The sequence below is a fragment of the Oncorhynchus clarkii genome, chromosome 12, assembly GCF_045791955.1.
Source record: "Oncorhynchus clarkii lewisi isolate Uvic-CL-2024 chromosome 12, UVic_Ocla_1.0, whole genome shotgun sequence".
NCBI classification, from domain to species: Eukaryota; Metazoa; Chordata; class Actinopteri; order Salmoniformes; family Salmonidae; genus Oncorhynchus; species Oncorhynchus clarkii.
The window spans coordinates 30,553,473-30,580,551 of NC_092158.1; the positions used below are offsets into that span (position 1 = coordinate 30,553,473).

A 27,079-nucleotide genomic window follows, 5' to 3' on the forward strand; every position below is an offset into this window, starting at 1 on the left:
AGTCATGTGAAATCCATAGATTAGGGCCTAATGAATTTCTTTCAATTGACTGATTTCCTTATATGAACTGTAACTCAGTAAAATCTTTGAAATTGTTGCATGTTGTGTTTATATTTTCGTTCAGTATATATTGGGACAGTGCATTTTTTTCTTCTTTTGGCTCTATACTCCAAAGGTTTGGATTTAAACTCAAACAATGACTATACGGTTGAAGTGCAAACTGTCAGCTTTAATTTGAGTGTATTTTCATCCATATCGGGTGAACCGTTCCTAAATTACAGCACTTTTTGTACATAGTCCCCACATTTTAGGACACCAAAGGTTTTGGGACAAATTGAATTACAGTATATGTGTATTCAAGTAATAAAAAGTTATGTTTTTGGTCCCATATTCATACCACGCAAGGACTACATCAAGCTTCTGACTACACATTTGTTGGATGCATTTGCTGTTTGTTTTGTTTGTGTTTCAGATTATTTTGTGCCAAATAGAAATAAATGGTAAATAATGTATTGTGTCACTTTTATTGTAAATAAGAATAGAATGTTTCTAAACACGTCTACATTAATGTGGATGCTACCATGATTACGGATAATCCTGAATTAATCCTGAATAATGATGAGTGAGAAAGTTACAGACGCACAAATATCATACCCTCAAGACATGCTAACCTCACAATTTTTTGGGGGGTATGATATTTGTGCATCTGTAACTTTCTCACTCATCATTCAGGATTATCCATAATTATGGTAGCATCCACATTAATGTAGAAATGTTTAGAAACATATTTGTTCTTAACTGACTTGCCTAGTTAAATAAATGTTAAATGAAAAAAAAGAAGTGTGAATTTGTCCCAAAACATTTGGTCCCATAAAATGGGGGAACTATGCACTGAAAGTGCTGTAATTGATAAACGGTTCACACGATATGAATAAAAATACCCTCCTATTAAAGTTGACACTATGCACTTTTACATTGTTTTATTTAAAATCAAAACTTTTGGAGTATAGAGCCAAAAGAAGAAAATAATTAGGGGGGGCACTGTAGATGCCTGTCATTGTCATATATAATATGGCACACGATATACACTTCATACTCACCCACATGTATTGTCCAGTCAAAGGGATTGGAATGAAGAATGATCTAATGGTTAATTCCAGGTGCTACTTCTTTTTCAGGTCTCCGTTCGCAGCAGTGGCAGACTACTCCATGACAAGAAACAATGTGATTCAGCTGTGTCTAGAGCTCACCACGATTGTACAGCAGGTAAGCCATCAAACACAGTCCCATATACAGCTGTACCACGAGCTAGCATTACCACCGTTACTGTTTCCCAAAACTGGGTTATAAACAAACATTTCCCAAAGGCCTTTTTTCAATTAAGTTAGTCAACACAGGAGCTGTGTGCTCTGCTCTGCTATTGGAAATTACTATATGTGTCATCATGCCCATGGAGAGAGGACAGCCTCTGGCTACTCAAATGTAGCCTTACCTTTTGTAAAGAGCATGACGGTTTGCATGCCTACTATACAGTATGTGTGCACGCTGGGAGGATGTGTTTCTCTGTGTTGCTCTAATTCATACTGCGGGAACAGTGCTGAGGTGTTCCAATAGATATAAATAGGGGAAGGCTGGCACTGTGTAGAGGCATCCGTCTTCGCTAGAGCAGGACATGATACTGTAGGGGAAGGGCTGCAGGGAGGGAGGGAGTGTTAGTTCAGCCCTGGGTCCTGCAGGGATTGGCACAAGGACAGGCAGGCACATACGAGAGGCAGTGGTGTAGGACGCACCCCCGCAGTCCACCCAAAAGCTTAAGACCCCCCAGATAGCAAATGAACACATCATAAGCCATAGCAATAGAATTACAGGAACATAGCTTTAAAACTGCAACATTTTCTCTCAGCCTCATGGATTTATTTTAGGATAGCATAAGGTTAGCTATGAAACTGCACATTTTTCTCTCAGCCTCATGGCAAAATGTATAGAATTGCATGAGATTAGTTAGGGGGGGGGCTTGCTTAGACCTTGCAGGGGGCCTCGCGAAACGGTGCTATGCCACTTAGGAGAGGGTCTGGTTGAAGGCTGGGGAGGTGCTCCAAAAGAGCAGCAGGTATTGCAGCGGAGATTTCATCCGTGTGTGGCTGTCCTTAGAGTTTATCTGATGGCAGAGAGATATCGCCTGTAGAGAGAGAGAAGGAGTGGAGAGAGGTAGCGAGGGATGCAGGCCCCGTAAGGGCAGAGTGACTCACGGTGGACTGTTTGTGTGTGTGTGTGTTATAATTGGAATAATAATCACTTCTCTGACACATTGTCCTGTGGTAACCTCTGCCTCTCCATCTCCCTCTGTATTTCAGGACTGTTCTGTGTATGAGACTGAAAATAAGATTCTGCATGTGGTGAGTGGGCCCACTTATTTCAATTCCCTTCAACACATCCAAACAGAATTAGAATCCCCATCATTTAGTTACTGGCTGGCGACTCATCCCTAATCGATCTAAATTCACTGTTCACTCTTTTCCCCTTCGCACCATCCTTCCCTTTTCCAGTGTAAGACTCTATCTGGAGTGTGTGATCACATCATCTCTCTGTCCTCTGACCCGATGGTGTCTCAGTCAGCCCATTTGGAGGTAGTTCAGCTGGCCAACATCAAGTCTACTGAGGGACTGGTAAGACTCCCCAATTACTCAGGCATACTAGGTATTGTGCCTTGTACTTATTTTCTCTCTCACAAAAGTACAAAACAGGCACTCTTTCTGGGTAATAGATCAATATTATGGGTAACTCTTATAACCAGTGCATTCAGACAGTATTCAGACTTTTTCCACATTTTGTTATGTTACAGCCTTATTGTAAAATGTATTACATTACTTTTTTCAATCTACACACAATACCCCATAACAAAGCTAAAACAGGTTTTTAGAAATGTTTGCAAATAAAAAAAAAATTAAAAAACCAGAAATACCTTATTTACATAAGTACTCAGACCCTTTGCTATGAGACTCGAAATTGAGCTCAGGTGCATCCTGTTTGCATTGATCATCCTTGAGATGTTTCTACAACTTAATTGGAGTCGACCTGTGGTAAATTCAATTGATTGGACATGATTTGGAAAGTCACATAACGATCTATATAAGGTCCCACAGTTGATACTGCATGTCAGAGCAAAAACCAAGCTATGAGGTTGAAGGAATTGTCCGTAGAGCTCCAAGACATGACTGTGTCAAGGCACATATCTGGGGAAGGGTACCAACACATTTCTGCAGCATTGAAGGTCCCCAAGAACACAGTGGCCTTCATCATTCTTAAATGGAAGAAGTTTGGAACCACCAAGACTCTTCCTAGAGCTGGCCGCCTGGCCAAACTGAGCCATCGGGGGAGAAGGGCCTTGGCCAGGGAGGTGACCAAGAACTCAATGGCCTCTCTGACAGAGCTCCAGAGTTCCTCTGTGGAGATGGGAGAACCTTCCAGAGGGACAACCATCTCTGCAGCACTTCACCAATCAGGCCTTTATTCCAGATGGAAGCCACACCTCAGTAAAAGGCACATGACAGCCCACTTGGAGTTTGCCTAAAGGACAAGATTCTCAGGTCTGATGAAACCAAGATTGAACTCTTTGATCTGAATGCCAAGCGTCACATCTGGAGGAAACCTGGCATTATCCCTAAGGTGTAGCATGGTGGTGGCAGCATCATGCTGTGGAGATGTTTTTCAGCAGCATGGACTGGGAGACTAGTCAGGATCGAGGGAAAGATGAATGGAGCGAAGTACAGAGATCATTGATGAAAACCTGCTCCAGAGCACTGAGGACCTCAGACTGGGGCATAAGTTCACCTTCCAACAGGACAATGACCCTAAGCACACAGCCAAGACGACACAGGAGTGGCTTCTGGACAATTCTCTGAATGTTCTTGAGTGGTCCAGCCAGATTGCGGAATTTAACCTGATCGAACATCTCTGGAGAAACCTGAAAATAGCTGTGTAAATAGCTGTGAAAATAGCTGTGCCAACCTGACAGAGCTTGAGAGGATCTGCAGAGAAGAATGTGAGAAACTCCCCAAAAACAGGTATGCCAAGCTTGTAGCGTCATACCCAAGAAGAATCGAGGCTGTAATTGCTGCCAAAGGTGCTTCAACAAAGTACTGAGTAAAGAGTTTGAATATTTATGTAAATGTGATATTTCTGTAGTTTTTTTCAATTCTAAAAAGCTGTTTTTGCTTTGTTATTATGGAGTATTGTGTGTAGATTGATGGGGGGGGGACAATTTAGTCAATTTTAGAATAAGGCTGTAAGGTAACACAATGTGGAAAAAGTGAAGGCGTCTGAATACTTTCCGAGTACACTGTATTTACTTAGTAGATTTCTCCTGTACTATATGTGGACATAAACTGTTATCTAAAACCTCCATGTTTGCTCTGACTTGCACTTAGATATGACTGTCCTGCTTGGGGCTGTAAGCTCCCACCCCCACACACAAACATATGCACAGGCCACACAGAGGGCCACAGAGCTTTTCACATACAGTACAGTCAATATAACCTGAACAGAGGAGTGGGCCGAATGGGACAAAAATAAACCTCTTACTCTCATCTCACTCAGACTGAAATGCACTGAGTGTGTGTGTTTGTGTGTGTGTGTGTGTGTCTGTGTGTCTATTTGTTATGCACTTACAGCCCATCGAAGGGCAGGCTTGAGCATTTTAGTACGTTTGTCTTTTTGCCTCTACGATTGACAGGGACCGATTGAATATTTACGATATGATTTATGGAGATGTTAAATGTATCTTTTAAACTGAATTAATTTCTGTGTTTGTGTTTGTTATGTACTGTATATGGATGTATGAACTTGTCAGGATATGGCTGTAAGCTACCTCTCTCTGTCTCTCTATAGGGTATGTACATCAAATCCACATATGACGGCCTGCATGTCATCACTGGAACTACAGAGGGAGTGAGTAAATCTTCAAGATGCTCAGTCAGGGCTATGAAGCCATTTGGCATGTAGATCGATCTCCTATGATACAGACGGAAAAGTGTCACTCATGGCTGTGTCACAGTGAATCCCATTAATGACAGTGAACAGCATCAGGCCAATCTGTTTTTATAGCTGTGTGATGTGTCTTCCTCTCCATAAGTCTCTGGCTGACCGCTGTAAGAAAATCCACGCAGGCGATGAAGTCATCCAGGTCAATCATCAGACAGTGGTGCGTCTCTCTCTCTTCTTACCTTATATTATCTCTCTGCCCATCCCCTTTATCTTATTCTCATACGTCTACATACTGGTATATGACTACCCTATGATTACTACTATGCTTGTGTGAAAGGTCGCCCTATGTGTTTTTCATTGTGTTTGTGTGTGTGTTTGTTGGCGTGTTGCGCTAGGTGGGCTGGCAGTTGAAGAACTTGGTGAATTCTTTGCGCGGGGATCCCGGGGGTGTTATGCTGACTCTGAAGAAGCGCCCACAGAGTACACTCACATCCACCCCAGCACTACTGAAGAACATGAGATGGAAACCCTTAGCCCTGCAAGTATGACAATACTTTCAACCTCCACACAACTGATGAATGTGTTTGTTTTTTGTTGTTGTTTTTTTTCACCTTTATTTAACCAGGTAGGCTAGTTGAGAATAAGTTCTCATTTACAACTGCGACCGGGCCAAGATAAAGCAAAGCAGTTCGACACATACAACAACACAAAGTTACACATGGAACAAACAAACATACAGTAAATAATACAGTAGAAAAAAAATATATATACAGTGTGTGCAAATGAGGTAAGTTAAGGTAGGTAAGGCAATAAAATAGGCCATATTGGCGAGGTAATTATGATATAGCAATTAAACACTTGAGTGATAGATGTGCAGAAGATGTATGTGCAAGTAGATATACTGGGGTGCAAAGGAGCAAAATAAATAAATACAGTATGGGGATGAGGTAGTTGGATCGGCTATTTACAGATGGGCTATGTACAGGTGCAATGATCTGTGAGCTGCTCTGACAGCTGGTGCTTGAAGTTAGTGAGGGAGATAAGAGTTTCCAGCTTCAGTGATTTTTGCAGTTCGTTCCAGTCATTGGCAGCAGAGAACTGGAAGGAAAGGCGGCCAAAGGAGGAATTGGCTTTGGGTGTGACCAGTGAAATATACCTGCTGGAGCGCGTGCTGTGGGTGGGTGCTGCTATGGTGACCAGTGAGCTGAGATAAGGCGGTGCTTTACCTAGCAAAGACTTGTAGATGACCTGGAGCCAGTGGGTTTGGCGCCGAGTATGAAGCGAGAGCCAGCCAACGAGAGCGTACAGGTCGCAGTGGTGGGTAGTGTATGTGTGGCCGAATCAAAAAATAACACACTATTCCCTTTATAGTGCTTACTTTATAGTATATATGGAATAGGGTGGCATTTAGTGAGAGGTGATTTATGTACGGTATACCTCTATCTTATCAGTAGATTCATGACTGAGATGGTGTGTGAACTTTTTCATGTGCATAGTATGTGACTGTCAGTTCATTGTGTCGGTGAGTATGCAATCAGGAGAGTGAACTTGTATGTTGGTGGGTCTCGGTAAAGCAGTGAGTTTTTGTTACTGTGTCTGTCTGTGTGTCATATTCTGCCCCAAAATGTTGTGTAATATAGGTGTTATATCTGAACTGGTACATGGAGGAAGCGTGTGTGTGAGGGGCATATGTGACTTCATCCCTGCACCCCCTCTGAGTCCCATGCTGGGCTAAGTGCTGTTTTCCTCCCTCCCCCTGGGGCCCTGACCAACTGGAGCGCATCAGAGCTCTGCCACCTCCTGACCCCCCCCCATCTTACCCTCACCTTTTCCTTTACCTCTTCTCTGCTACCTCTCTTCTCCTCTCCTTACCTTCCTCTCCCTCTTGTTTCATCATGCATCCAGATTCAGTTATTGTCTTATGCTTTGAATTTATAGTTCATCAAATGCAAATGATCAAATATATGTTCCATTCCCTAACTCTGCCTCTAGCCATTCTCCAACTGAGAAACAAAGAATTTCCACATATTGAGGCTCTAACGGTTTGATTAAGCGTAGTCTTAAACTGTTTACGAGACTACACATCACTGCAGTATGTCAGAAAACGAACCCCCCCCCTCTCTCTCCCCCTTCTCCCCCCTCTTTATCTCTCTCCTCATAGCCCATCATCCCTCAGAGCCCCAGCAGCAGTGTGGCCACGCCCACCAGTACCCTGAGCACCCCGTCCAGGAGAGACAGCTGTGCCCTGCAGGACCTCTTCATCCCCCCGCCCCCTGATGAACCATACACCCCCAGGTACACACACAAGCTGCCTCACTATGACATACTGTATGCCTTACCTTAGCGATTACAGTGTAGTCACTGTTCATATGTTGTGAGTAAGCTAACTGTAGTGAAATATTGTACAATGGTTTTACCTGTGTAATTACGATAGTCTGTGTATTTAGTCAGTTTGTTCCCTTTTGAGGGGTGATATATGTGCCTTGTAGTATATGAGTTTGTTTAGGTTTACCTACGCAGTCGATGCTCCATAGGCAAACAGACTCTCTCCATGATCTGTGCTGCAGAGATGACAAGGGGAATCTACCAGGTGACGATGACCTCCAAGCTGAAGTCCCGGTAGCCAAGGGCTCTGAGTCCCCCAACTCCTTCCTGGACCAGGAGTGTCGCCGACGTTTTCCTCTGGTGGAGGAGGATGCCATTCTCTACTGCTACGAGTACGACCAGAACCATGGACCTCCACCTGCCCGCAGGGACAGCACCCCCACTTATGGTATGACCCAGTCCAAGCCTGCATATTTGTATGAGGGATGTCAGCCCCCTACAGACTGTATGGTAAGATCAAGTCCAAGCCTGTGTATTTGTATGAAGGATGTCAATCCCCCAGATATGGTATGACCCAGTCCAAGGCTATGTGTTTGGATGTGGGATGTCAATCCCCCACATATGGTATGACCCAGTTCAAGAATGTGTGTTTGGATGTGGGATGTCAATCCCCCAGATATGGCATTAACCCAGTCCAAGAATGTGTGTTTGGATGTGGGATGTCAATCCCCCAGATATGGTATGACCCAGTTCAAGAATGTGTGTTTGGATGTGGGATGTCAATCCCCCAGATATGGCATTAACCCAGTCCAAGAATGTGTATTTGGATGTGGGATGTCAATCCCCCAGATATGGCATTAACCCAGTCCAAGAATGTGTGTTTGGATGTGGGATGTCAATCTCCCACATATGGCATGACCCAGTCCAAGAATGTGTGTTTGGATGTGGGATGTCAATCCCCCAGATATGGCATTAACCCGGTCCAAGGTTATGTGTTTGGATGTGGGATGTCAATCCCCCAGATATGGCATTAACCCAGTTCAAGAATGTGTGTTTGGATGTGGGATGTCAATCCCCCACATATGGTATGACCCAGTTCAAGAATGTGTGTTTGGATGTGGGATGTCAATCTCCCACATATGGCATGACCCAGTCCAAGAATGTGTGTTTGGATGTGGGATGTCAATCCCCCAGATATGGCATTAACCCAGTCCAAGAATGTGTGTTTGGATGTGGGATGTCAATCTCCCACATATGGCATTAACCCAGTCCAAGAATGTGTGTTTGGATGTGGGATGTCAATCTCCCACATATGGCATGACCCAGTCCAAGGCTGTGTGTTTGGATGAAGGATGCCTGTGGTGCACTTGTGGTGCACTATGCAATCCCTTATGTGTTTGTAATGTTAGTGTTTGTGTCACTGTGGTGTTAATATAGGCTGTTTGTAGCTCTTTGATGTTCCTGGGTAGGTCTGTAATGTTGTATGTTATGTGTGCTGTGTGCTCCAGGCAGGCTTAGGCCCATCTCCATGCCAGTGGAATATAACTGGGTGGGAGACTATGAAGACTCGGCCAAGCTGAAAAGAGAGAGCAGGAGAGGTGAGTGGGAGGCTGGGATGGAGAGAGAGGGAGAGATAAAGAGAGAGGGGAGACAGAAAGAGAGAGATAAAGCAGCAGAGGTGAGTGGGTGGATATCTCTCATAATTGGGCCAGGGACGAGTTTTCTACCTCCCCATCTCAGATGTCTTAGCCAAGGGACCAGGAGGCTGAGCGGCCATGTGAGGCAGGGCTCAGTGCATGATAGATATGATACTGAATTAGCTATCCTCCTCTTTATCTGTCCCTCTTTTCCTGTATCTTCTTTCTGTGTATCTCAATTAGTCCTTCCTGCTCTCTCTCTCTTCCTCTCTCACCTCTTTCTCTCGGTCTCTTTCTCTGCTTTTGGGTCTTGAAGGTACTGTATGTCGTTGCCTTGGCAACTGTAGCCAGGATCTTCCCAAGATTCGTGCCTTTCATTGGTTGCTGCCAAGCCCAGTGGCAAACAGAGTAGGAAGAGAGCGAATGGCCTTGTTTCAGTCTGAGAGGCAGACATTGTGGTGTTATGTTTGTGCTTCCTGAAGGGGGTGGTGGCAGTCAGTCTATTGTTCCTGTGGGCTTTTCAGCATCAGTGAGGGTGCTATATTTATCTGCCTTTTTGGCAAGAGGCAGTATCTTTGACATATTGAATTTCTTCCTGAATGCAACATTTATTTCTATTTTTTAGGGAAATGCCCTGCAGATATCAAAATAATGACAGTCCTTTAGGAATGGCTATGTTGTTTCAGTGCAGTAATGGAGTTTGAGTGAAGTCTAGATATTTGTCTGAATGACAAGGCAGAGTAAAGCCTTAGAGCCCTAAAGTCGAATGCCTGGACACACCACAGGACTACACAAAACATCAATTACACTTCCCAATGACATGACTCACAAAACTTGCCCATAAGTCAGATGGAGGACATTCGTCAATGGGCCTTGCTCCAGTCTTAAGGCCCTAATGCTCACAAGTCACACAACTGTCCACTTTCATCCAAGCAATCATTACACAATCTCGAGAATTGGATTTTGGCTTGGCTTGTTTTTCCGCTGTTGTTTAAGTTTGCATTAAACCTCTTAAGGATCGGACCCTTCAGCTCAATTTCTGCCCAAAATGACATACTCAGGACCTTTAGCATGGATATGCAAATTATCGATACTATTTGACAGGAAACACTTTGAAGTTTGTGGAGATGTGAAATTAATGTAGGAGAATATAACACATTAGATCTGGTAAAAGACAAAACAAACAAAAAAAACATGCATTCTCTATTTTTATTTTTGTTGCATCATCTTTGAAATGCAAAAGAAAGGCCATACATTGACATAGGTGTAATTTAGATGTTAGATGTTTCCCACAAGAGGGCAGCAGTGTGTGTGCAAAGTTTCAGACTGATACATTGAAGAATGAGAGATCTACATAATATTTTGTATCAAGTCTCCAAGGTGTCCCGAGTTTGCCCAAATGTACCCAAGTGGCCAAATTGGGAACATACAAAAATGCTATGGTAATAAAGTTTACACACTCCCAGGAATGTCATACATGATGGATCATTAGCTTCCATACATAAAAGGTACTAACCTTCACACCTCTAGATTGCCGGGCGGGGTTAGGGTGTGTAGCGAGACACAGCAGGGGGTCAGACTGGAGGATTCAGGTCCTATGTTTGAATGAGTGGGGGATGGAGGAGTCTCTAACACTATTGAGGATTTTTTTAAATCAGTTAGAACTCAAGGGGGGGGGGGGGGGGGGGGGGTATAGGAAGATTGCGACATGAAGGTTAGTCAATATGGAACATTTCAAGAACTTTCAACGTTTCTTCAAGTGCAGTCGCAAAAACCATCCAGCGCTATAATGAAACTGCTCTCATGAGGACCGCCACAGGAATGGAAGACCCAGAGTTACCTCTGCTGCAGAGGATAAGTTCATTAGAGTTACCAGCCCAAATAAATGCTTCACAGAGTTCAGGTAACAGACACATCTCAACATCAACTGTTCAGAGGAGACTGTGTGAATCAGGCCTTCATGGTCGAATTGCTGCAAAGAAACCACTACTAAAGGACACCAATAAGAAGAGACTTGCTTGGGCTAAGAAACACGAGCAATGGACATTAGACCGGTGGATATTTGTCATTTGGTCTGGAATCCAAATGTGAGATTTTTGGTTCCAACTGCCGTGTCTTTGTGAGACGCGTTGTGGGTGAACGGATTATCCCAACGTGTATTTCCCACCATAAAGCATGGAAGAGGAGGTGTTATGGTGTGGTGGAGCTTTGCTGGTGACACTGTCTGTGATTTATTTCGTATTCAAGGCACACTTAACCAGCATGGCTACCACAGCATTCTGCATCGATACGCCATCCCATCTGGTTTGGGCTTTGTTGGGACTATCATTTGTTTTTCAACAGGACAATGACCCAACACACCTCCAAGCTGTGTAAGGTCTATTTTACCAAGAAGGAGAGTGATGGAGTGCTGCATCAGATGACCTGGCATCCACAATCCCCCTGACCTCAACCAAATTGAGATGGTTTGGGATGTGTTATGTGTTATTTCACAGTTGTGATGTCTTCACTGCTATTCTACAATGTAGAAAATAATAAAAATAAAGAAAAACCCTTGAATGAGTAAGTGTTCTAAAAATGTTGAGCGGTAGTGTCTCTATATGGATATTACATAGAGTATGGGGAACACAATCACTATAATGAAATACGAGGACCAATAGCCTATAAGACGGTCAAAATCCACAGCCACAGCATGTCATAGCCAACATAACATACACAGACTATACTAATATATTGTATGCATTGTATATATCATCCAAATGTGTATACTTGAAGTTTGATTTAGCATTTATACTCTTAGCAGCCATGTTGTACTTTTTCATTTTTCAGAAAACTTTGTGGATTTTCAATGGGGAATGAATTGTGTTGCGCGCAGCCATAGGACAATGGCCATTAGTCCTACAAAGAGCCATCACATACTCATGTAAAGCATAATGATGGCTATCCTTCATGGGCTAATTGACATGTTGTGTAGCCAATATGTAATGTAAAATGATTAACACTTTTTGGGTTGCCTTCTAGAGTGTCTGAGGATTGCACAGAAACCAAACTTGACCGGGTGAAACAAGGTTTAGCCGGTTAGATTTCATAGATTTTTTTGTTGCAAGTTGAAAAAGTTGGAATTCATGCAAAACGCTGTATAAAACATGGATCGTGTTAGGATATAAAAATTGATTTTATCAAACAAAACTATGCTACATTTAGTCTCTGGTACCCTCAGGATAACAAATCAGAGCAAGATTACTGAATGTAAGTACATTATATACCATCAGAGGTGAATGTATCAAACCAGTTGCCTTGTAAAAGTGTTATGTTGTTGTGCACTATCCTCAAACAATAGCATGGTATTTTTTAGCTGTAATAGCTACTGTAAATTGTACACTGTGGTTAGATTAACAACATTTAAGCTTTCTGACCATATAAGACATGTCTATGCCCCGGAAAGTTGGCTTTTGTTGACAATGCCATTCAAGTCAAATATTGAGTAGCCACTGTCCCGATTTCGGGACACTGATCCAGTAAAGGTTTTAACTAAGTTACAGCGCAATTAATATTCAGTAGGTAGAAATAATGTACACATTGTAGGTCTATAGAATCAAATGGCATTAGACAAAGTGATAGAATTGCTGGCCTTTCCTACTCCCATAGAAAACTCCTTGCTGCGCTATGTGAGTCAGAGTGAGGACAAGGCCATGCCAGAGGAGTACCTGACAGGACGCAGCAGGAAGAAGAGTGACAAAAGCAGCCCTGCCCACTACGCCCTCCACCCAGCCCTCCAGATGGAGGTCTCCATGTCCACATCCAGCTCTGACTCTGCCTCCCTCTACCATGTAAGTCCCATTGGTCCCAGACCCCTGAGACAACACTGGCTTATACAGTTTGTTTGTTGTAATTATGGTAAGTTATTTTGAGGACTGATAACAGTGGAGACGGATCAATGTGTATTGCTATCTCTCAATTTCATGTGTGTTATTTTGTAGATGTTTGAACGTTCCTCGCTGCTATCAAGGTCTAGGAAGAAAAGTAAAGGTGAGTTATTCAAAACCTACAGTTCATACCCTATGTACAGTCTCAAATATGCAGTACATACACCTCCTGTAGATACATAAATGTATGCTGACGCAGATCACCCAATACAGTCCCTTCATTGCTACCCATCTCCTCCTCTCTCCTCACTTCAGTAGGTGGCTCTCTGTCCTCCATCAGTAAGAGGCGTATCTCCTGTAAGGACCTGGGGCGTGGGGACTGTGAGGGCTGGCTGTGGAAGAAGAAGGATGCTAAAAGTTATTTCTCCCAGAAGTGGAAAAAGTACTGGTTCATCCTGAAAGATACCTGCCTGTACTGGTACATGAATGGGGAGGTGAGTGTGTGAGTGACACTGACACTGACAGACTTGCTGATTTGTAGTAATGTGGCTTCCTGTCCTGATTATCTGATCTAAAATGTGAACCATCCCTTTTTATTTTTTGTATGTGTCAGAAAATGATTGGATGTCAGAACAATATATGATATTGTGTTTTTTCCTCCCTCAGGATGAAAAGGCAGAGGGCTTTGTAAGTCTCCCTGAATTCAAGATTGATCGTGCATCTGAGTGCCGTAGGAAGTAGTGAGTACATGTATTTGTGTTTGTATACCGATTCATTAATATTTGAGTCTTGGGGTCTGTTTGTCTCTGTGAACCTCGACATGTGTCTGTTTGAATATGTCGAGAACATGTGTGTCTTTAAATGCAAGATATGTTTATGGGCATCTTGTGTCTCTATGTACAGTACAGAATCTGCAGTCTGTGTATGTGCCCCAGGATATTTACAGTATGGTGGAATCTGTCCTTAACATCATGTTTCTGTGTTCCAGTGCTTTCAAGGCCTGCCATCCAAAGATCAAGAGTTTCTACTTTGCAGCAGACAATGTGGATGACATGAATAGGTGAGAGTCACTGTCAGTGATGATTACTGTAGCTGACACAGAGCTGAGATATGAGAGGGGGAGACAGGAAGAGACAAGGAGGTGAGACGTCTAGGAAAATAGGGCTAGGCAGATGACCAGGTGAGCTGATGTGAGATGCAAAAACAACAGGGAATAACAGAATGGTATGTGGTGTGTGAGATCTGGAATGGTGTGTAGCTGTCACATTTCATTAGTGTTGTTCCCTCACAGGTGGCTGAGTCGTTTGACCATGGCAGTGGCAGGTTACTCGGAGCAGGAGAGGATCCGACAGGACCAGGGTGAGAATACATGAATACACATTAATAAAGCTGGCAATAATAAAGGACAATAAATGCTTTGTTTGCCCTACTTTAGAAAATCCCCCCCCACATTGTCTCTTTCTGATGGTGACGTGTCCTCTTTTCTGCTTCTTCCTTGCCATTGTCACCAGACTACTGGAGTGAAAGTGATCATGAGGACACGGAGATGCCGTCAACCATACCCAAACAGGACAGCCCTCCACCCCCCTACAACAGCTACCCCAGGCCCCCCTCGGCAAGTTAATCTCTCTTCAAAAAGTTAGACAACAACTCTGTGCGTAGTTTTAATATGTTATTGACATTATTTTTACAATGCCATTATATACCTCTCTAGCTGTGTCTCTTCCTTCTTTATCATTCTGGTATTTATATTATTAACCGTTACAATGCCATTACACCTCTCTGTCTGGTTGTCTTTAGGTGTCCCAGATGAGTCCATACCTGGAGCCCAAACACGGCCGCCTCTCCTCTGAAACCTTCCAGTCACACTCCTCTCATGAGGAGTTCCACCCCGAGCCACAGGAGGGCAGCGGGAGCGGCTCCCCTGGTCAGAAGTCTTCCAGCCAACGGCGTTCGTGGCAGGACTTGATTGAGACTCCCCTGGGCAGCACTGGGCTCCACTACCTGCAGACCCTGCCCCTGGAGGAGGCCCTGCTGCGTTCCCCTAGAGGAGGTGGCCTTTCTGTGGAGTACCGCCGCCAGTCAACCCTCCCTGCTCAGCGCAGCCTGATGCAGGAGCACTATGGCCCACTGCCCCTGCAACTCAGCCCCAGTGTCCCTGTAGAGGCTGGGGGGAAACCCCGTAGCTTCACCCTTCCCCGAGACAGTGGGCTCCATGCCATCCTCTCAGCCTCGGCCAGCGCCTCTGACCACACGGACCACCACCGCTACCAGCTGGCCAGAGACACAGGTGAGACATTACTGAGACATGACTGAGACACAGGACAAAGAGATGTGACAGCCACGATGACGCCATGAAATGGAGAGACATGACACTGTGAGGCAGAGAAGAAAGAGATTTGACAACAACCTCACTCTCACTCTCTCTGCCAGATTCTAGGATATAACTTGATGGGTATAAATAGTTTAATATACTTAAATGGAAATTATTACTTGTAGGGTTATAACCTGGTAACCAGTAGTGAGTGACGTTGCTAATTAAAGGTATTGTTCAGACAGTCTGTGATACAGACTTTGCTGATTGTCTGAAATTTAGACCAGCCCCATCCCCCATCCCTACAGACCTCCAGGACACTATTCTAAAGTGAAGTGACATCTTAGTGTCCTAATTGACACTAATTCATCCTGGCAGCCCAACCCCCTCCTCGATGTCTTACAGGCACACACACACGCACAATAAAAAACACATAGGGCGACCTTTCACACAAGCATAGTAGTAATCATAGGGTAGTCATATACCAGTATGTAGACGTATGAGAATAAGATAAAGGGGATGGGCAGAGAGATAATATAAGGTAAGAAGAGAGAGAGAGACGCACCACTGTCTGATGATTGACCTGGATGACTTCATCGCCTGCGTGGATTTTCTTACAGCGGTCAGCCAGAGACTTATGGAGAGGAAGACACATCACACAGCTATAAAAACAGATTGGCCTGATGCTGTTCACTGTCATTAATGGGATTCACTGTGACACAGCCATGAGTGACACTTCTCCGTCTGTATCATAGGAGAATGATCTACATGCCAAATGGATTCATAGCCCTGACTGAGCATCTTGAAGATTTACTCACTCCCTCTGTAGTTCCAGTGATGACATGCAGGCCGTCATATGTGGATTTGATGTACATGCCCTATAGAGAGACAGAGAGAGGTAGCTTACAGCCATATCCTGACAAGTTCATACATCCATATACAGTACATAACAAACACAAACACAGAAATTAATTCAGTTTAAAAGATACATATAACATCTCCATAAATCCATATCGTAAATATTCAATCGGACGCTGTCATGTGTAGAAGCAAGCAGACAAATGTCCTTAAATGTTCAAGCCTGCCCTAAGATAACAAATAGACACACATACACACACACAAACGCATCCGTGTTTGTGTTTTTCTTGGGGGGGGGGGGGGGGGGGGGGTGAGGAAGAATCCTTTCAGCCCATGTTAATGTAGAATTTTGAAGAGGACAAAGAAACATGCCTAAGGGGACTTATTTTCTGTCCTAATTTCTTTACTGCTCTCTCTGTAGACTATATCTAACACAAAACATGCATAAAACACTGCATGATACACTTCAAGAGGCACAGATTTACAACTGATCCCCGAAACACACAGCACTTCTCACAAATGGACAACATAGTATGACAACCACCAGACACAAAACCTTTGGGTCTGTTTGAGTCCACAAAGCTTGCCAGATAACTTAACATAAAATAAGAGCTATGTGACAATAACACCATAAGAGGGCAGTATACAGTGCATTCGGGAAAGTATTCAGAAACCTTCACTTTTTCCACATTGTTACGTTACAGCCTTATTCTAAAATTAATTTAATCGTTTTTTTCTCATCAATCTACACACAATACCCCATAATGACGAAGCAAAAACTGAAATACTACATTCAGACCCTTTACTCAGTACTTTGTTGAAGCACCTTTGGCAGCGATTACAGCCTCGAGTCTTCTTGGGTATGGCGCTACAAGCTTGGTACACCTGTCTTTTGGGAGTTTCTCCCGTTCTTCTCTGCAGATCCTCTCAAGCTCTGTCAGGTTGGATGGGGAGCGTCACTGCACAGCTATTTTCAGGTCTCTGCAGAGATGGTGGCTCCAGAGTTCCTCTGTGGAGATGGGAGAACCTTCTCTGCAGCACTCCACCAATCGGGCCTTTATTTAACTAGGCAAGTCAGTTATGAACAAATTCTTATTTACAATGACGGCCTACCAAAATGCAAAATGCCTCCTGTGGGGACCGGGGATGGGATTAAAAATAAAAATAAATTTAAAAAAATAAATGACAAAACACACATCATGACAAGGGAGACAACACAACACATAAACAGAGACATAAGAGGAAAAACATAGCATGGCAGCAACACATGACAGCACAGCATTGTAGCAACACAACATGACAACAGCACAAAACATGGTACAAACATTATTGGGGACAGACAACAGCACAAAGGGCAAGAAGGTAGAGACAACAACACATCATGCAAAGCAGCACAACTGTCAGTAAGAGTGTCCATGATTGAGTCTTTGAATTTTTTATTAAATTTTTTATTTTATTTCACCTTTATTTAACCTGGTAGGCTAGTTGAGAACAAGTTCTCATTTGCAACTGCGACCTGGCCAAGATAAAGCATAGCAGTGTGAACAGACAACACAGAGTTACACATGGAGTAAACAATTAAGTAAATAACACAGTAGAAAAAAAAGAGAGTCTATATACATTGTGTGCAAAAGGCATGAGGAGGTAGGCGAATAATTACAATTATGCAGATTAACACTGGAGTGATAAATGATCAGATGGTCATGTACAGGTAGAGATATTGGTGTGCAAAAGAGCAGAAAAGTAAATAAATATAAACAGTATGGGGATGAGGTAGGTAAAATTGGGTGGGCTATTTACCGATAGACTATGTACAGCTGCAGCGATCGGTTAGCTGCTCAGATAGCAGATGTTTGAAGTTGGTGAGGGAGATAAAAGTCTCCAACTTCAGCGAGTTTTGCAATTCGTTCAATGAAGAGATTGAGATAAAACTGTCCAGTTTGAGTGTTTGTTGCAGCTCGTTCCAGTCGCTAGCTGCAGCGAACTGAAAGGAAGAGCGAGCCAGGGATGTGTATGCTTTGGGGACCTTTAACAGAATGTGACTGGCAGAACGGGCGTTGTATGTGGAGGATGAGGGCTGCAGTAGACATCTCAGATAGCAGGGAGTGAGGCCTAAGAGGGTTTTATAAATAAGCATCAACCAGTGGGTCTTGCGACGTGTATACAGAGATGACCAGTTTACAGAAGAGTGATGTGTCCTATAAGGAGCATTGGTGGCAAATCTGATGGCTGAATGGTAAAGAACGTCCAGCCGCTCGAGAGCACCCTTACCTGCCGATCTATAAATTACGTCTCCGTAATCTAGTATGGGTAGGATGGTCATCTCAGTCAGGGTTAGTTTGGCAGCAGGGGTGAAAGAGGTGCGATTACGATAGAGGAAACCAAGTCTAGATGTAACTTTAGCCTGCAGCTTTGATATGTGCTGAAAGAAGGATAGTGTACCATCTAGCCATACTCCCAAGTACTTGTATGAGGTGACTACCTCAAGCTCTAAACCCTCAGAGGTAGTAATCACACCTGTGGGGAGAGGGGCATTCTTCTTTTTCTTCCTTTGTTTTGGAGGTGTTCAGAACAAGGTTAAGGGCAGAGAAAGCTTGTTGGGGACTAAGAAAGCTTTGTTGTAGAGCGTTTAACACAACATCCTTTGAGGGGCAGAGCTGAGTATAAGACTGTATCATCTGCATATAAATGAAGGAGAGAGCTTCCTACTGCCTGAGCTATGTTGTAGATGTAAATTGAGAAGAGCGTGGGGCCTAGGATCAAGCCTTGGGGTACACCCTTGGTGACAGGCAGTGTCTGAGACAGCAGATGTTCTGACTTTATACACTGCACTCTTTGAGAGAGGTAGTTAGCAAACCAGGCCAAATACCCCTCAGAGACACCAATACACCTTAGCCGGCATACAAGAATGGAATGGTCTACCGCAGTGGTTCCCAAACTTTTTATAGTCCTGTACCTCTTCAAACTCCAGCTGCGTACCCCCTCTAGCACCAGTGTCAGTTCACTCTCAAATGTAGTTTTTTGCCATCATTGTAAGCCTGCCACACACATACACACTATACGATACATTTATTAAAGATAAGAATGAGTGTGAGTTTTTGTCACAACCTGGCTCGCGGGAAGTGACAAAGAGCTCTTATAGGACCAGGGCACAAATAATAATATAATAATAATAAATAATTTTGCTCTTTATTTAGCCATCTTATATATAAAACCTTATTTGTTCATCATTAACCACCGGTTAATGAGAAGGGTGTGCTTGAAAGGATGCACATAACTCTGCAATGTTGGGTTGTATTGGAGAGAGTCTCAGTCTTAAATCATTTTCCACACACAGTCTGTAACTGTATCTAGTGAGGGTACGTGGTTGAAAAGGGCATCAGTGTCTTAACAGCGCGATTTGCCAAGGCTAGAAACTCTGAGCGCAGCCCTATCCAGAAATCTGGCAGTGGCTTCTGATTAAATTCCAATTTCACAGAACTGCATGTTGCAATTTTGATGAGGCTGTCTTGTTCAGATATCTGTAAATGGACTGGAGACAGGGCATGAAAGGAATAATGAATCCAGTTGTTTGTGTTGTCTGTTTCGGGAAAGTACCTGCGTAATTGCGCAACCAGCTCACTCAGGTGCTTCGCTATATCACATTTGACATTGTCCGTAAGCTTAAGTTAATTTACACACAAAAAATCATACAATGATGGAATGATCTGTGTGTTGTCCTTGTTAATGCAGACAGAAAAGAGCTCCAACTTCTTAATCATAGCCTCAATTTTGTCCCGCACATTGAATATAGTTTCGGAGAGTCCCTGTAATCCTAGATTCAGATCATTCAGGCGAGAAAAAACTTCACCCAGATGGGCCAGCCGTGTGAGAAACTCGTCATCATGCAAGCGGTCAGACAAGTGAATATTAGGGTCAGTAAAGAAAACCTTAACCTCTCTGGTACAAGTGGGACGCACCAAATTCAAAAACAACAGAAATCCCATAATTAAAATTCCTCAAACATACAAGTATTATCCACCATTTTAAAGATAAACTTCTTGTAAATCCAACCACATTGTCCGATTTCAAAAAGGCTTTACTGTGAAAGCACACCATGCGATTCTGTTAGGTCAGCACCTAGTCACAGAAAACTATACAGACATTTTTACAGCCAAAGAGAGGAGTCACAAAAAGCAGAAATAGAGATCAAATGAATCACTAACCTTTGATGATCTTCATCAGAATGCACTCATAGGACTTCATGTTACACAATACATGTATGTTTTGTTCGATAGAGTTCATATTTATAACCAAAAATATCAGTTTACATTGGCGTTATGGTCAGAAATGCATTGTCTCAAACAAACATCCGGTGAAAGTGCAGAGAGCCACATCAAAAAACAGAAATACTCATCATAAACATTGATAAATGATACAAGTATTTAACATACATTTAAAGATAAACTTCTCCTTAATGCAACCGCTGTGTCAGATTTCAAAAAAGCTTTACAGAGAAAGCACACTTTGCAATTATGTTAGGCCTGCACCTAGCCACAAACCCATTCAGCCATTTTCCAGCCAAGGAGAGTGTCACAAAAGTCAGAAATAGCATTAAAATTAAATCACTTACCTCTGATGATCTTCATCTGATGGCACTCCCAGGTCTCCATGTTAGACAATAAATGTTTGTTTTGTTCGATAATGTCCCCCTTTATGACCAAATACCTCCTTTTTGTTCGCACGTTTTGTCCAGTATTCCGAATGCTTAAGGCGCGTGCACTAAGTCCAGACAATTTTTTTTTAAAGTACAATAAAGTTAGTAGAAACATGCCAAATTATGTTTCAAATAAATCATCCGATTGTTTTATTCATAAATAATCTATAATATTTAAACCGGACAAAAGCTTCGTCAATAGGAAAGGAGAAACAAGAAAGACGCGTTCCCGATCAGGCTGATGAATGGAAATTTCCACTGGCCAATGATTGAAAGTGCTGTATCTCCCTTATTTTTCTGAGTAAAAGCCTGAAACAATGCCTAAAGACTGGCCACATGTAGAGGAAGCCACAGAGCCCATGAACTGGGTCGTAAATCTTTGTATGGTGGATAGGCTTTCAATGGAAAAACAACCTTTCAAAATAATAGTACTTCCTGGTTGGATTTTCCTCGGGTTTTCACCTGCCATATCAGTTATGTTATACTCACAGACATTATTTTAACAGTTTTGGAAACTTTAGAGTGTTTCCTTTCCAAATCTACTAATTATATGCATATCCTATCTTGGATGAAAAGGTGCCCATTGTAAATGGCCAGCTCCTCAGTCTCATTTGCTAATATGTGCATATTATTATTAGTATTTGATAGAAAACACTCTGAAGTTTCTAAAACTGTTTGAATTATATCTCTGAGTATAACAGAACTCATATTGCAGGCAAAAACCTGAGAAGTTTCACTTCCTGTTTGTATTTTTTCTGGGGGTGGCAGATTTTCAACCAAGCTCTCATTGAAATTACAGCGAGATATGGATGACTTTTCACTTCCTACGCCTTCCACGAGATGTCAACAGTCAATAGAACTTTGTCTGATGACTCTAATGTGAAGGGGGGTCGAATGAGACAGGAAATAGTCACCACTGCCACGAGTTGACCATGCTTTCACTATGCGCGTTCACAAGGGAAGGACCTGCGTTCCACTGGTCATCTGAAGTCATTTTAATTCTCCGGTTGGAACGTTATTCAAGATACAGTATATGTAAACAACATTCTAAAGATTGATTCAGTACATCGTTTGACATGTTTCTACTGACGGTTACGGAACTTTTGGACATTTCGTCACGTTATAGTGGACGCGCTTTGTGACGTTGGAATTGTTTACCAAACCTGCTAACCAAAGTAGCTAATTGGACATAAATAATGGACATTATTGAACCAATCAAGCATTTATTGTGGACCTGGGATTCCCAGGACTGCATTCTGATGAAGTTTATCAAAGGTAAGGAATTTAAACATTTATCATGTATTTTCTTGTTTCGGTTGAGTCCAACATGGCGGCTAATTTGGCTTCTGTTTTGAGCTCCGTCTCAGATTATTGCATGGGTTGCTTTTTCCGTAAACCTTTTTTGAAATCTGACACAGCGGTTGCATTAAGGAGAGGTATATCTATAATTCCATGTGTATAACTTGTATTATCATCTACATTTATGATGAGTATTTCTGTTGAAACGATGTGGCTATGCAAAATCACTTGATGTTTTTGGAACTAGTGAATCTAATAAGCCAATGTAAACTCAGATTTTTTTATATAAATATGAACTTTATCAAACAAAACATGCATGTATTGTGTAACATGAAGTCCTATGAGTGTAATCTGATGAAGATAATTCAAGGTTAGTGATTCATTTTATCTCTATTTCTGCTTTTTGTGAATGCTATATTTCACTGGAAAATGGCTGTGCTTATTTTGGTTTGGTGGAGACCTAACATAATCGTTTGTAGTGCTTTTGCTGAAAAGCATATTTGAAATCGGACACCTTGGTGGGATTAACAACGAGAATAGCTTTAAAATGGTATGAGACACATGTATGTTTGAGGAATGTTAATTATGAGATTTTTGATGTTTTGGCGCCCTACACTTTGACTGGCTGTTGTCAAATCGCTCCCGTTAACGGGATTGCAGCCATAAGAAGTTAACAAAGTTAACCATTTTCACTATCGTGTCCAAAACATCTTTCAGGCTGTCAGGCATTCCCTTGGCAGCAAGAACCTCTCGATGGATGCTGCAGTGTACCCAAGTGGCGTCGAGAGCAACTGCTTGCACGTGTGTTACCACTCCACTATGTCTCCCTGACATGGCTTTTGCGCCATCTGTACAGATACCAACACATCTTGACCACCAAAGTCCATTTGATGTCACAAAGCTGTCCAGTACTTAAAAAATATCCTCTCATGTTGTCCTTGGTTTCCAGTGGTTTGCAGAAGAGGATGTCTTTCAAATGTATAGCCTCGTTGGAAAATATAAATGTACTGTTTGAAAATGTGAAGTTTTTTTTTTTTTTCATAAATAATAATAATAATTTTTCATGTGAAACAATTTTTTATTTGGCGTACCCCCGATGGCATTGCTCGTACCTCTGGGGGTTTGGAAATACCTGGTCTACCGTATCAAAAGCTTTGGCCAAGTCGATAAAAATAACAGCACAACATTGCTTAGAATCAAGGGCAAAGGTGACATCTTTGAGGACTTTAACATTGCGGTGACACATCCATAACCTGAGTGGAAACCAGATTGCATACCAGAGAGAATAATATAGACATCATGAAAGCCAGTCAGTTGATTAATGACAAGTGTTTCCAACACTTTTGATAAACAGGGCAAAATAGAAATAGGCCTATAACAATTAGGATTAGCTTGATCTCCCCTTTAAACAAAGGACGAACCGTGGCTGCCTTCCAAGCAATGGGAACCTCCCCAGAGAGAAGAGACAGGTGAAAAAGGTCAGAGATAGGCTTGGCTATTATAGGGCTAGCAACCGTAAAGAAGAAAGAGTCTAAACCATCTGACCCAGATGTTTTTTGGGGGTCAAGTTTAAGGAGCTCCTTTAGCACCTCGGACTCAGTGACTACCTGCAGGGAGATACTTTGTAGCAGAGTAGAGGAAAAATATAGAGGAGCATCGGGGCTAGTCGTATTAGAAGGGGTGAGAGATGAGGAAATGTAAAAGGCACATGACAGCCCGCTTGGAGTTAGCCAAAATGAAACCAAGATTGAACTCTTTTGCCTGAATGCCAAGCGTCATGTCTGGAGGAAAAAAGGCACCGCTCATCACCTGGCCAATACAATCTCTACGGTGAAGCATGGTGGTGGCAGCATCATGCTGTGGGAAAGTCTTTCAGCGGCAGGGAATGGGATACTAGTCAAGATCGAGGGAAAGATGAACAGAGCAAAGTACAGAGAGGTCCTTGATGCAAACCTGCTCCAGAGCGCTCAGGACTTCAGACTGGGGCGAAGTTTCACCTTCCAACAGGACAATGAGCCTTAGCCAAGACAACGCAGTGGCTTTGGAACAAGTCTCAGAATGTCCACGAGTGGCCCAGCCAGAGCCCGGACTTGAACCCGATTTTGCCAAAGGTTCTTCAACAAAGTACTGAGTAAAGATTCTGAATACTTTGATTGTGTTTATTGTGTGTATTTTGATGAGGGGCGACGTCGCTGGTCTTCTAGCCATCGCCGATCCCTTTTTCATTTTCCATTTGTATTGTCTTGTTTTTCCACACACTTGGTTCTCATTTTCCTCATTATGTGTTGTGTTTTTAACCCTCTGTTTCCCCCATGTCTTTGTGTGGTATTGTTTATTCTGTTTCATGTTATGCGCACGTTAGTCTGTTGTGCTGGGTGATGTTAACCCAAATTGTTATTTAGTGTTTATTTTGCCATGTGCTTTTTGTTCGCCTAAATAAAAGGCTCCGTTGGCTACCCAATATCTGCTCTCCTGCACCTGACTCCCTTACAGCCATTTACGCATACCTGACAATAAGGCTTGTTACGTATCAAAATGTGGAAAAAGTGAATACTTTGAATGCACTGTATGTAAAGGATAACATGGGACATTTTTGTGTGTTGCCTGCCCTTGAGGAAGTGCAATGCTGTGCTGAGATCTAGATTCACATGTATGTTGTTGTTGTTTATGTGGTGCAAAATAAAACAGCACATTAATAACACGTATGGTGAATCTGCTTGTCCTCAGGCTGCGAGCGGGAGGGACGTCCTCAGGCTGACTCTTTGGGGGACCTGTACCGGGCCCTGGAGAGGGCCAACCTGTCCTCCATAGGCGATCACCGGCCCTCCTCCCGTCTGGAGTACAAACGCTCCTTCGTCCGCCGTGTCAACGACCCACTGCTCAGTGAAAAGCTGCACCGTCTCCGCATCCTACAGAGTGCTCTCAAGGTATGAGAGGACCTATAGAATATAGTGTATGTACAGTGTGTGTGTACTGTGTAGTGTATACAGTGTATTCCCTCTTAAATCGTACTCTTCTCTCCTCCTGACAGAATGTCCCTCTTCAGGACTCTGACCCATCGTTGGGTTTTTTAGGATAGCCTATGTGGAACAGACCATGGACACAGCAGCGCCATTACAGTCATCCCATACATCCTGCCAAGGGACGTGCCCTTACTGCCCTACCCCAGACATCCCCTCATCCCTGGAAGACAACCATAACAACCAGTGTTACACCCCTCTCTTTCTCTCTCACGCACTCACTCAATCTCACTCTCTCTGCATGCCCACATCTGCTTCTAAGGACCTTTCCTCATGCAAAATAATTTGTTCAGTGAGCAAAATAACCATAACATATTAAATAGATGGGATGACTAATTATCCAAGTTTGCATCATAAAATGCGTGCAATGCATGTTCACAATATTTACTTAAACTCTGGTTCAATAATAGTCTTCTTCTCATTGACATTGTTAATCATTTGACGCGTACAATCACATATTTTTGTGATCATTGTTGAGTGGTCCCTGCAGCGTGCGATCTCAAATACAGTAGTAACAGAATGTATGATGCAACAAACGCGTCTAAACACCATTGTTGTCTGAACAGCATAAATATTTTTGTTTAAAGTTCTTAAACTTTATTCCTCATTTTTATATTTTATTATAAAAGATAAATGCGAACTTCATCATCCAAGCATCACACGGAACACATCCACAGCCAAACTCATTCCATAAACCAGTCTAAATAACAGGTTGCGCTGACAAAAAAATAAAACTGAAGTTAGTGACCTAACAGTTTACAATGTACCACATCTCTGGTGAGCATGAGACTAACGTAATGTTGTTTAGAAAATAAATGCGTGTCAGCTATGCTAACAACAGCTCAATTCTTTAAGATGGCAGCCATGTTGGTTTACGTTTGACAAGCAAAAACTCTCTAATCCCAGAATGCTAGTCACTATAAAACGCAAATAAACAAAATCAAAGATTGCTGCGCTTATTGCCTGAAAAATATTAACTTAGTTTAGCCACTTTTCAGCATATTACAAATTGTTGATGTACTTGTTACAGTGTATACAAGAACTGGAGCACATGACTTGACAAGTCATTAACCATTTCTGACAAATCACAAATCAAATAAAGGTTTTTACCTCACAGAGCATCACATCAAATACAAGCCTACTGCCTAGGCTAACCATAGTGCAAAACCTAAACAGGGATGAGGGTTTGTGGGGGGGTTCCTTTCATTTGTGGGGGGTTTTCAAATCCATTGGGGGTAGAAATGGGGGAAGGTATCTTGTGGGGATATGATGCAGGAAATGGGGGATTTATCAATAAATGGGGGGCAAACACAAGAAGGTTATACGATAAATACAAATAAACCCCCTGGAAAGAGGGATCGGAGCTGGTAACCATGACAATCTGATGCCACGTTCAAGACAACTGGGAACTCAGGAAAAAAGTTTGGAAAGGTTATCCAATTCGGAATTCCAACTTGGGAACTCGGTTCTCTTTCTAGAGCTCCAACTTTCTGACCCAAAGATCATTGATGCCATGATTTTGCCTAGTTCACAGTTGTCTTGAAAGCACCATAAGTCAGTCGAGTTGTTTTAACATCTTTGGTCTGACAGATGCTAACGTGACAAACAGAATGTTCACAAACATGGCGCCACACATAGCCGGCAAATAGCTTAGCATTAGCTCATCATAATCAGTACAACATTCAAGTATTTTACACGCATCATATGTGTCCATTACAATCTATGCAATAATCGGAATACATTATTTGTCACCAGTACTTGAAAACATGTTAATAAAAGAGTAAACACATTATGATCCATACAAATATCTTGATCGTGATGTGTGTTTTGTCCTATATTTGTATTACATTTAAATTGATTTTTAATCCCAGCCCCCATCCCCGCAGGAGGCCTTTTGCCTTTTGGTAGGCTGTCATTGTAGATAAGAATTTGTTCTTAACTGACTTGCCTTGTTAAATAAAGGTTAAATAAAACATAAATAACATGATATACAGAAAATAAGCCGCTTACTTCGATAGGAACGTACACATGTCCAAAGTCCAATTTGTAAGACAAAGAACCATGAAGACAATGTGGGCCCC

At 42.5% G+C, this 27,079-nt stretch overlaps 1 protein-coding gene across 1 annotated transcript in view; it reads left to right on the forward strand.

Moving 5' to 3' along the window:
• The window catches only part of LOC139421978 (connector enhancer of kinase suppressor of ras 2-like), a 41,009-nt gene extending 14,834 nt beyond the window's left edge, over positions 1-26,175 (forward strand). Inside the window, exons 4-22 of the mRNA XM_071173121.1 lie at positions 1,179-1,266; positions 2,355-2,396; positions 2,547-2,666; positions 4,888-4,947; positions 5,132-5,200; positions 5,379-5,525; positions 7,145-7,278; positions 7,551-7,756; positions 8,817-8,906; positions 12,594-12,775; positions 12,926-12,974; positions 13,130-13,305; positions 13,478-13,551; positions 13,800-13,871; positions 14,103-14,170; positions 14,323-14,426; positions 14,612-15,101; positions 24,706-24,905; positions 25,010-26,175. Of these exons, the coding sequence (XP_071029222.1) occupies positions 1,179-1,266; positions 2,355-2,396; positions 2,547-2,666; positions 4,888-4,947; positions 5,132-5,200; positions 5,379-5,525; positions 7,145-7,278; positions 7,551-7,756; positions 8,817-8,906; positions 12,594-12,775; positions 12,926-12,974; positions 13,130-13,305; positions 13,478-13,551; positions 13,800-13,871; positions 14,103-14,170; positions 14,323-14,426; positions 14,612-15,101; positions 24,706-24,905; positions 25,010-25,057 (2,419 nt within the window). The 3' untranslated portion in view covers positions 25,058-26,175. The remainder of the gene's footprint in view (positions 1-1,178; positions 1,267-2,354; positions 2,397-2,546; positions 2,667-4,887; positions 4,948-5,131; positions 5,201-5,378; positions 5,526-7,144; positions 7,279-7,550; positions 7,757-8,816; positions 8,907-12,593; positions 12,776-12,925; positions 12,975-13,129; positions 13,306-13,477; positions 13,552-13,799; positions 13,872-14,102; positions 14,171-14,322; positions 14,427-14,611; positions 15,102-24,705; positions 24,906-25,009) is intronic.
• The last annotated feature ends 904 nt before the right edge of the window (positions 26,176-27,079 follow it).